The sequence below is a fragment of the Salarias fasciatus genome, chromosome 19 (assembly GCF_902148845.1).
Source record: "Salarias fasciatus chromosome 19, fSalaFa1.1, whole genome shotgun sequence".
NCBI lineage: Eukaryota > Metazoa > Chordata > Actinopteri > Blenniiformes > Blenniidae > Salarias > Salarias fasciatus.
This window is the reverse complement of record NC_043763.1, coordinates 13,527,725-13,539,233: the sequence shown is the minus strand read 5'-3', so window position 1 is coordinate 13,539,233 and position 11,509 is coordinate 13,527,725. Positions and strand designations below refer to the sequence as shown.

Sequence of the window (11,509 nt, the reverse complement as noted above, 5' to 3'; positions counted from 1 at the left end):
GGAGTTTTGCATTGTATATACCTGTAATTATTTATGTTTATTCTATCATTTGTATCATACCAAGGCCTTGTACAGTGTTTTTTTCCCTTTGTTTTAAAATTATTTTGTATTTTATTTTTATAAACTGGTTATAAATAAAATACTCATTCCGCATGCTGACAGAAATGTGTGACAGATTCCTGTTTGTCATCCAAAAATGTTTCAATCTTGTTTTCAAAAATGCAGCCAATTAAACAAAATGACAAGTTTTTTCTGTTGTAGTTTTTTTTTTATTTTTTATTTTTTAACAGCTCTAACATCTTTTCTTTTTTGTTTTCTGTATATCTGTGCACATGCATACACACAGAGTCTCACTTTTCTGTGTGGAGCATGTTTGCCTGTATATTAAGTGTCTAATTAGTTCTGAGTCAGTTAAATAGCTCCTTTAAAGACAAACATGCAACAGTGATTTGCTTATTTCACAATTAGAATTTGTCTTATTTAGATGACACTTATTTCTTAAAGTGTTTCTCTTAATGACACAAATGTGTTAAATTCCCTTGACACAACTAAATAAATCAGACAGTGCTTAAACAACACTAACTAGTTCCCTTTTATTCAAAATTTTGTAAATTAATTTACAAGAAATAAACTTCTACCTCATGTTGTAATTGTTGGAGGTTATTACATTTTGCAATCCGAGCAAAATCAGATAAATTTGACGAAACCGTATTTTTTTATTTTTGTATCAATTAAGAATCCTTACATCACGTCATTGACAGTAGATTGAAGGCGAAATGATACATTGTGAAATCCAGAGAAAGCATGGAGAACCTACCTCCATTATTTTGATTTGTCCACGTGCCCTCCCACTCCATCCCATACGTCATGCTGACGTCACTCGCTGCGCGGCTGCGTACTGGCTGACCACGCCCCCTCCTCCTCAGTCGTTCAGCCGCGCAGCTCCCGCACAGAATGGCGGCTCTTTTGGAATCGACGCTGTCGCGCAGAGTGGATAATAAAAAGGTCGTGGAGTGGCTGAAAAACTCCGGGGTAGGTTCGAAACGACTTGCGTCGCTGCAGGAGCGCCCGCCGCTGTAGGACCATGGCCTCGTGCCCTGTTTTGTGAGATGACACGGCTGACGAGTGATTGTAAACAAAACTTTTAGCTGCCGAGCTAACCAGCCATGCTCACTGCGACCTGGATCAGATGCACTTCAGACCACACGCTGCGTTACGAAACCTCTCCTTTTTCAGGGAAAAAGTTCACGTCAATGCGAGACTCATCCTAACATTATGCATTGTCACCTTTATTATTTTTTATTGTCGAAAAACGATCGCTCGGATTAGCAGATGCTAGCCATTGCATGACTTGCTAGCATAAATACATACTTGGATTCTGAAAACATGCCCTGAAGCCAAACGATTTTTACTCTGCGTTACTTGCATGACAAATTAAAAGAGTGTCAATAATCTGAGCCATATTAGATCAACACTTACATTTGTCACAATGTGTTTTACTATAATTTTGTTTTTCTCTTTTCAACAGCATGGTGATGAGAGACCGTTCAGTGAATCCGGAGTGGCCGTTCATAAACAGGAGTTTGTGCCTTTTCTTTTGAACTTTCTCAGAGATCAGAGCAGTCAAGCTCTTACTCATGGTCCCACCACGCCTGCCAAAACACCCATCCGTCCCAGGCCACCAGCAGCCACCCAAGGATTGCCAGACAGAAGGGCTTGCAGGTCTGCAGGTGGTGGTGTTGGATCTCGGGGCGCCAGCCGGGTCCAGCTGTTTTCTCCAGTGTCACCTGGAGCTGAGTGGGATGCAGCTGCTCAGTCTGCATCGCACTGCCTGGGTGGGATCAGTGCCTTTAGCAGTCCCTCTTTTTCTACGACATGGAGCCCTGCCTCCAGACCCTCAGGCTCTGAGCCCAGGGTCGGCCACAGGGTGAGCCTGGGGGACTACATTGTTTCTCCTCCTGAGCTCCAGCACAGCCTGAACGTCCACTTGCAGAGAGGTCGCAGAAAAGGCGGTGCCAACACCACGCTGGGGGGACATGTGAAACATGGAGGAGGGCGGGGAGGCCACTCTGCCGATGGTGAAGCTGTGCGATGGGAGACTGGAGGAAGGAGAGCAGCAAGAGGTGGAGGAGGTGGATATGGCAAGATAAATGAGCAGATTTCACCTCCATCTGTCGCTCAGCTTAATTTGAACAACTTGGAAGACTTCCCTCCAGTTGGTTCAACACCGACTTCTTCGTTTTCGTGAGTACACACGATGATCCCGGTGGCTTTGTGTTGATTATCTTTCTTTCAACTGTCTGACAGGTTGTGTTCTTGTTTAGGACGTCCAAGCCATCAAGGAGGATAAATCCAACACCAGTCAGCACAGAGCGGCTTCACTCCAAACCAAAAAGCTGTTTCACGTCCACCCCGTTGAGTAAAATATCCAGCTCACCGTCTGGAGACGAGTCACTTGAAAAAGCAGTGACACTGGTCAGTCCTTTAAGTCTTCAGCAGGAGAGGGAGTTACTAAAGCAGGAGAAGTAAGTGCCCAAAGTCAAGTTTATTTCCCAATGAAAATACACAATTTAAAAGTCTTTTACTTAGATGTACATGTAGGTATGTATTAGTGTTTGGTGGTGTCTCCATGATGAGATGTAAGTGTAATCTTGTATACATTTCTGTGTCATCCTCTGCTTTTTTCTTTTTTTTTGAAACGCACTTATGCCTTTTAGTGATTGAGACTTTTTTTTCTGCCAGGACAAAGCGTGCCCAGCAGGTTGGCTCTCCTTCACCTTCTCCTCTGGAGCCTTGCACCCCAACGAAGACGGAGCTGAGATCTGCAGTTACGATGGATTCTCAGGCAACTTGTCCTGAGCCGTCCAAAGTCACGTTCGCCTCAGAGCTGGATCTTCTGGCAAACCTTTACTGTACCTGCATTTCTGGTAAATGCCCACAAGGTGGTGGTGATGAGCTAATATGTAGCTTGTTGTTTACACCCACAGTCAGGCAACTTTATATAGAACCAAGAAGCTATATTAACTATAGTGAAGCATGGAAAGCTTTCAAATTGACATTTTTGACACATTGTTATATATTTAGACACTAAAAAGTTCCTGTCTGTTTTGCAGAAAACCTGGTTCCCAATATTTTCCTGGAGCTTTTCTTTGTGATGCAGTTGTTGACGTCTTGGTCTGCTCACAATAACGATGAAGACCAAGAAGGTTTGCGTGCTGTTGAGCCAGGTTTGACATTTTTAATCCCAAACTTTACAGTATTTATATTGCTGTCATTTGAAGTCAGTTGACACTGTGGTTTTTGTTTCCCTACTTCAGAAGTTCTGGAAAGATGTTACTTAAGACAAGTGCACAACTGTGTGTATTTTGCAGTGAAGGTTCTGGAGAATCAGTTTCAGTGAGTGTTGGACTCCTCTTATTTATATTCCCACTGAATAGCCGCCGTTGCTTTAATTGCTGCAGTGCTTCATTGCTCTCGTTCTGGTGGCTTTTCAGGCTGGTTGCTCATTTGGATAAGTGCACCTTGCGTCTGCTGGCAGAGAACGAACGGGTGGCGTCTTTCTCTCCAGATCTCAGGGAGCGTCTCATTCAGGCTCAGGACAGGAGCACAGCCAAGGTGAAGCTCTTATCACTCGATTGCTTCTGTTTAAATAGCTGCACTTGTTGGAATTTTGTTTTGAGACATTTGTAACAATTTTTGTTCTGCTTAAAATACATTGTGTTCAGGAACTCTTCTGTCTGATAAAATAATACCTGTATTGATGTGTAGTAATTGTTTGGGTGTAGCTTCAGGTTTTTCTTTGTGTTCCAGATCTCTCCTTCAGTGTCCACTTTCATTCACTCGGTCCCATTCCAGCCTGCCACTGACAACCGGTCCAACTTTGGTAGTGACAAGGCTTTTCACACCTTTAAAAAACAGAGGTGAATCTCTATTTTAATTATTTTGTCATGAACTGCTTTTTCATGAAGACACCAACCCAGCACTTCTGTACTGTAAAACCAGTGTGTCTTTCACATCATAAGAAAAGCATTAAACTGCCTAATATGACCTACTTTTCACATTTTCTCTTTTAAAAATTATTGAGTAATGGAATTATCATTTAAAGGAGATTATTTTCCTCATGTTTGTGACATTTGCCATCTTTTCCCAGAGACATTTTTTATGAGGTGCTGCGTGAGTGGGAGGACTCTCACAAGGAGCCAGGGTGGGGTTTCGACGCTGCTCTTGGAAGTCGGATCAGGTGAGTCCAAGTAGACATTTGCTAAAGCTTTTTTTTAAAATGAATCGACTTCGATTGAGCATCAAATGTTTTCTGCGTCCCATGAAGTACTTGTTATCCTGTCTTGTCTTCCAGAGGAATGATGAGTCAGCTGACCTCTGCGGGAAACCATTCCCATTTTGCCCGCCTGTTTCTGAAACAGCTGGTGCAGGTAGCCCCGCCACCTCTTCCTCAAACGCCTCTTTTTTTATTCTAAATCTTTCTGTCCGATGCTCTTCTCGCCGAGCAGCTTCCTCACAGAACCGTGACCGATTGTATTTCACAGCCTTGCTGGAGTGAAGCTTTGAATTGTCCCTTTTCCATAGATGTGTAAAGGTCCCCGTGTGAACAGCTCCTCCGCGGACGCCCCCGACGCCGACCTGCTCGGCATGCTGGGAGCTGACGGTTTGGGGCGCCTGAAGCGTCTCGAAGAACGTCTCATTCAGCCTCATGGAGTCGTTGGGCCCTGTCCTCCGCCGTCCTTCCCCGGTCACCAGGAGTTCTTCAGGGACTTTATCAAGACGGCGAGCTGGTGAGAAGACGCTTAAAGGAATAAAGGAACACTATTCTGAACCAGTTTGTATTTAAGAAAGGTTCTTTTTTTTTTTTTTTTTTTTTTTTTTTTGCAGCTGTCAGCTGAACCAGCACCTCCAGGACAGCCTGTGTCAGCAGCTCCTCCAGCTGGACGAGGTGTCCATCCTGAGCCCCCCTCCTCCTCCCATCGGGGAGGGAGAGGAGGATGAAGATGGAGACATGGAGCAGCAGGTAGGCCGCTTGTCGTCTGTTGAGTTTGCATGTTTTTGCTTGTGCCTCGTTTGCCTTGTGTTCCTCAATGGAGGCTAAACTTTGTGCTTTTCATCATTTAAATCTGTTTTCAGGATGAGAAGCAGCGCTTCTCCTCAGTGCTCCTCCTCTCTCGCCTCCTCGCTAAGTTTCTGGGATTCATTTCTTTCCTGCCGTACCAAACATGCGACAGACCGTCCAGAGAAATACGGGACAGCGCCGTAGCGCTGCGCAGCAAGGTCACAAATCTCCATTTCTTAAATGCCTGTTATTCAGGAACGATTTAAATGCAGCCAACAAAAAAAGCATTTGAGTTGTGGTGTAGGAGTGACTCGCTGTCTTTGCCCCACAGAGCGCTCCGGTGCTGGACGTGTGTGCCGTGTTGCAGAGCAGTCTGAGGCGGCGGCGCACCATCCTCACCGTGCCCTGGCTGGTGGAGTTCCTCTCCATGCTGGACTTCGTCGGCCCCCTGCTGCTCTGCTACAGGACGGCGCTGGGCACGCTGCTTCTGCTTTACAAGTAGGTCTCCGCTCGTGTTTTATTTCTGCTGTTGTTGAATAAAGTCACAAAGCCTCAGCGCTGTTGTGCGTAAAAACGCTGCTAATTCAAATTAAATGAACCTGGTTAATCAGTAAATTACTCGACAGTTGTTTTAAATTAAAAACCTTTTTTTTGTCTTAATGTGAATAATTGGTCTTTTTTCTGGACTAAAAATAACATTTGCTAATGAAATAATTCAGTTGTTATTGAAGTGTTTAATTTGGATAAATGGAAGCTGGTGTTCATCTGCCATTTCAAATGCAAACAGTTTGTTTTAATTCACAGAATAATAAATAGTGATTTATTTAATAGCGATGTAATTAGTTAAAACTTTTTTTTAACATTTGTTTTGTTTTGAATCGAAATGAAAATGTTGCCGATTGCAGGAAAATGCAGCTGGGCAGATGTGAAGAAATGTGTTACCTCAACAAGGTCCTGATGGTGTCTGTGTTAGGGTGGCTCTTTCAGGTGAGAACATAACTTTAATTTCCTCTCATTTATAGTGTATTATAGCGTCTAGTCGTAACTCTTTGTGTCGTCGTGCAGATCCCCGTCATTCCAGAGGACATCTTCTTCACCAGTGAGTTCACTGACGTGGCCCAGTTAGAGGAAAGCAATGCCAACGCTGTTGGCCTCGTAAGTGAATCAACAGGTGACTCGGGTATCACTGTTTCACATCGCCGTGTGTTTAACAGGGTCGCTACTTATTTACTTGCAGGATTGTATTCCATTGGTGGATCAGCAGCTTCTCTATACCTGCTGCCCATTTCTCGGTAAGTTAAACATATCTTGCATCATGGGTGAAATTTACTCGTACGTTCTGTGAATTGATGTCCCCTTTTTTTTTTTTTATTCCCTCCGACCAGGCGAGTTTCGTAAACTCCTCGCTGCCTTTGTTTCTGGAAGCACGGCGAAGAGCGGGGGAATCATCCGGAAGATTACTCCCACCTCCGCCGAGCTCAAGGACACGCCGACTGTTAACAGGTCGCAGCAGAAGCTCCAGGTGAATCAACAAGCAGGGATTTCTCCTCGGATAATAAACCCTGTGCAGTGTGCTATGAAAATAGAGAATTTCAAAGTGTATTTAACTTTTTCCTGTGACCATGAACGTTTTTGAGTTTCTGGAGAGGCGTATCATTGCTTCCATTGTTACTGTATTTTCTGATCCACTCTTTCAGTGAAACTGAAAACATGATTTTTCTACTTGTAACTTCATAAAATTGGCATCATTGACAGTTGATTTGCTGCAATGTTTCAGGTGGATCTGGAACAAGCCTTCTTCCACAACCAGCCGCCGTCGCTGCGCCGCACCGTGGAGTTCGTTGCCGAGCGGGTCGGATCCAACGCCGTCAAGCACATGAAGTGAGTACCGCAGAGCCGAGGGTCGCCCGCCCAAGATGGCTTCACACGAGCAGTGAGATTTACAGATTTTTCAAGCCATTGATTCCCAAATCAGCCGCAGCGTTCACATCGCTTTATGTTGCTTTGACCAGTCCTCTATCGAATTATCTTTTGGAATTGAAAAGGACTTGGAGAGTAGTGAGTAATCACCTTTAACCGTGGTTGGTTTACTACCTAAGAGGCCAGAGATCATTCAATAGTGAGGCTTTACAGCTCCCTCATATGCTGGCAGCAAGATCCCTGCCTTGTCTTCAGATGGATTTAATCAAATAAAATAAAAGCCAAACATGTTTTCAACCTCATTAAAATTTCTTTTTCCAGTGTTTTCTATTAAAAGCTTTTTTCTAATGTGTGAACTTCAACAGAGCCACCTTAGTGAGCGAGTTGGTGGAGAAAGGAGAGAAGATGCTGAGAGACGGACTGGGGCTGCCGAGCTCCAACCCGTCAAAACTCTACGACTCCATCTGCGCTCAGCTGTGTGAGTCCGGCTTGGAGGCCTTAACACGAGCCACCAGGTACGATGCCGACTTTTAACTGGTTTCCTGCTGTTATATTTCAGTGCAAATCAGCATTTTGTGGCAATCATCACTTTTTACAGTGTGTTTTGGATTTTGTCACGGTTTTACAAACACAATTTTAAAAAAGTACCGATTTTTTTTTAAATGTATCTGCACTTTTTTTATGGAACGACTTTGTCTTAAATCCAGATTTTGCTACGAGAAGAGTCCCGAAGCCATCAGGATACTGCTTCCCGTTGAGACGTCTCCAGCTGTAAGTTCAAATCGTAATATGAAGCAAAGATAAAAACACTTCCATGGTGTTGCTGCATGCAGATCTAAGACGCTGAATCTGTTTTTTCTGTAGGTCCTGAGCACAGCTGAAAACATCACCATCCGTCTTGCGGCAGAAAAGGCCTGCAGCTGGCTGTCTGCCAACATCACAGGTAAGTATTACAAATCACGCAGCAAAATTTGTCTTGTTAGATTAATAATTAAAAAACTAGAATTTTTGTAGCAATCTAGAAGCAATGACATTCTGTTCATGTTTAAACTGAGCAGTTCAGTGGTTTAGTTGTGTGTCTCATCTTGTTTCTGAGGCTCCAGTGCTGTTATGCAGAATACCTGAAGCTGAATATTAGGCCTCATTTTTTGGAACTATTTACAGGAAATAATGCCGGTTTTATATTGTCGTAAAAACGACATGAAAATAATGGTTTCTTCTGTTTTGTTTTGATATATATATATTTTTTCCATGATAAAGGTACTCTAACACTTCAGTTTATTTCAGTTTGATTTCCAATTAAAATATACATCACTTTCCACCTTGGCGACTTTCTCTGTATGTGATTAATGTTGAGTTTCAGACCGCAGCTCAGTATTCATAAATCCTAAAAAAGGATAGTCTTAGCTGGAAACTGTGAAATTTATTGTGAGCAGACTCATTTGCTGCATTATAAATTACTTTAAGTATGGTTTGCTGTTCAGGCCGCACCGTTGGCAGCCTTGTGGTGGAGGTTTGGTGCTTTCCGTGCTGAGTGTGCAGGTTATCTCTGGGTACTCTGATTTACTCCCAAAGACCAAAAACACACATCTGAACTGATCTGGTGATTCCTGTAACTGTGCATGCCATGTGTGCGTTTGTCCTGTGATGGACTGAGTGTGTTCTGCTTTCACCCACAGTCAGCCGGGATCGGCTGCGACTCTAATCGGATAGAACGTTACAGTTAAATGATTGTTTTGTAATTCAAGTAGGATGGTGCTGAGTGGTAGAGAAGGAGCTAAAAGGGCTCCGGTGATCAGAAAAGTTCTGTTCTAAGGTAATACGACACCGGGCCTCTCGGAGTAACGTACCTGAAAGATGTCGAGTGAAGATGCAGAAGCAACAATCTGATCCGTTAATGGACTGATGCTCTCAGTGCGTCTAAGGTTTAAATGACTCCCCAGGGACTCTTTTCTAATATTTGTCTCTGCTGTCACTGTGAAGCGCTCGTGCGACGAGAGTGGAAGAGCCGGTACGACCGTGTGATGAAGGCCCTCGGTTCCCCGCCCGCCTCCGATCCCGCCGACGTGGACAGACCTGCGGCCGAGGCCGTCCCCCGAGATCGGCCCGCCGCTCCGAAGAGGAAACAAGAAAACGAGGGCGAGACGTCGACGTCCTGCCCTCCGTCCTGCGACCACGGCGCTTCTCGTCCCTCAGACATTCTCATTGAGATAAAGGTATTTAGGGTGTTTTGATTATTTTTGGTCTTAATTATCAACTTTCTGAACTGAACCTTCTGATATTTCATTATTGACTGTAGGAGGTGCTGAGCGTCGCCGTGGGCCCCAGGACTGATGAGGAGCTGCCGACCGGCTCGCAGCTCACCGCTCTCCTGCAGAGAGTGGGAGGCACACTGGCCTGCAGAAAGGTACAGAAATAATACAAGCCAAACAAAAAGAGTCATGTTTTGGACACTGCTGAGCTATTTTTCGTCTTTCTTTTTACCTCCTTGCTTAGTTCCAGACCGGAGTGTCAGAGCAGATGCTGCTCAGTTCCACTGTAATTCTGGCCTGCAGACTGGGTGAGAGTCCTTTAATAACTTGTTATCGCTCCATTAAATATTTTTTGTCTTTCAAAACGTGGTCCCTCTGCTCAAATGTAAATTTTTACCACTGAGTACCAAGCCGAGCTGTTTGTGTGTGTGCAGTGTCTGCAGAGCTGCCGGTGCTGCCTCCGTCAGGGTGCAGCGAGCCCGCCGCGGGTCCCTGTCCGGGGTCAGAGCCTCCTGTCACGGCTCTGCTGGAGCAGCTCGCCGAGCTGTGGAGGGAGCACCGCTGCTCCGCCGCCCCGCTCCACCTGCTCTTCGCCCCGCTCACCGTCACGGCCGTCCTGAAGGCCAGCGACACGGAGGTACGACTGTGACAGATACAGAAATATTAATGAGGATGCCGTGACCCTCACACACTCCTCGGCTGGGCTTTAATCGCTCCCTAAAGACAGAGCTGTGCTCGTTTCATCTTACAACTAGAAAACTGAAATTATCATATGTTAACTGGATGATGTAAAAAAAAAAAAGAAAAAAAAAAGTCCCATCAAAGCAATATCATCGGTTTATTATGTTTTGTACCTTTTTCTCTCTCGCTGATGTTTTGCTCAGTTTTGTCTGGTCCAGATTCTCTGAAATAGTCTTTTTCACTCGTATTAACCTTTTCTGAAAGCAATAATTTCTTTGAAAGTCATTTCGAGGTCCTTGTATTTAACCTTTTGCTTTACTTTTTTTGTGTTTGCAGCTGAAGAACTACCTGTTCCTGGTAAGAAGGCTGGTTGACAGAGGAGTTCTGAGCGAGGAAGAGGTCGTATCTCATTGGAAGAAGCTAACAGACTTGGCCTTGCCAGCAGTAAGGGTTCAGTCCTCTGCTGTCATCATGCATTCTGTGGGAATTATTTCTCTCACAAGTGATTTAACCTCCGTGACTCTTCCATTCTCCTGTTCCTGTCCTCTTCCAGGAGCTGATAGAAAACTTCCAGTTGCCGTCACACGCCGCAGAGCCGCCTCCGCCGCCGCCGGCTGAGCCGCAAGGCGACCTGGACGTGCTGTTGATCGCACCTCAGACAGTAGAGGGAGCTACGTGACAACAACACTGCCCCATGCAGCCTGTGTCTGATTCCTCCCCAACAGTGTTTCATGTCACATCTGCCACTTTGTTGCACAGGAGGGAGGAAATTCACACTGACTTTTTTTTTTTGCTGTTGTTGACCGGTTTTGTCTGCACAGGGCATCGAATCTGTTTCACAGCCACAGTTTAGCCTCAGACTTGTGTTCTCAACCCGGGGAGGGCGAGCAGGCTTTTATAAAGTCGTCTGCTCTAGGGCCGATGTGCATGTAAAAAAACCAGAAAACCCCGTCCGTCAGGGCCAACGCCATCTGTCTTTCAGGATCCATGGGAGTCCCGAAAAAGAAGAGAAAAATCAGCTGGTTACTGTCTAAACAGTTGTAGGCCAGACTTTTGTTTTTTTCAAAAGAATTGCACATCATTAACACAACACAAGTGAAGGTTGACAAAAATCCCATGAAAGGTTTTGTTTTTAAAGTTGTGATTCCTTAATTTTAAGAGACAACAGAGAAAAGCGTGATACACACACACAGCCTTTGACCACATCACTAGTGAAAGCATGCCTATTTTCATGAATGCAAGGATTTGTATTTGTGATTGTTTTCCGTTCATGTTGAACCAGCACTGTATTCCTAGCTGCTTTTAAATTTAAATATTTTATAATGCTGCTCACAGAGTTAAAATAAGCAACAATAAACATGTAAAGCTGAACGCGAATGTCTGGGCGTTAATTATTGATATCGGTCAGAATAATAAAGGGATTTGAACAGTGACAGACATGCAAAGCTATTTAAATGTGGAGCGAGTGGAGGAGGGTCCAGCAGCCTCCCCGCCCTCCCCTCCCGTGTCTGGCCGGCCGGAAGTTTCAGTCGGCGGCTGAGAGTTTTTTGGAGGCGCGGCGGGGCGGCTGGAGGGTGATGGCTGATGGCTGGAG

General features: G+C 44.8%; 1 protein-coding gene across 1 annotated transcript; it reads left to right on the top strand.

The window, feature by feature from the left end:
• Positions 1-939: 939 nt before the first annotated feature.
• cdan1 (codanin 1) lies at positions 940-11,280 on the top strand. Its single transcript, XM_030117419.1, has 28 exons — positions 940-1,032; positions 1,529-2,244; positions 2,325-2,525; positions 2,743-2,927; positions 3,114-3,227; positions 3,318-3,396; positions 3,495-3,615; positions 3,811-3,920; positions 4,151-4,240; positions 4,355-4,430; positions 4,585-4,790; positions 4,888-5,023; positions 5,137-5,280; positions 5,394-5,560; positions 5,968-6,049; positions 6,128-6,217; positions 6,300-6,354; positions 6,448-6,584; positions 6,840-6,943; positions 7,348-7,497; positions 7,690-7,753; positions 7,847-7,925; positions 8,966-9,198; positions 9,282-9,389; positions 9,479-9,542; positions 9,669-9,871; positions 10,252-10,359; positions 10,469-11,280. The coding sequence occupies exons 1-28, from the start codon at positions 955-957 to the stop codon at positions 10,592-10,594; spliced, it is 4,026 nt and encodes a 1,341-aa protein (XP_029973279.1). The 5' UTR covers positions 940-954; the 3' UTR covers positions 10,595-11,280.
• The last annotated feature ends 229 nt before the right edge of the window (positions 11,281-11,509 follow it).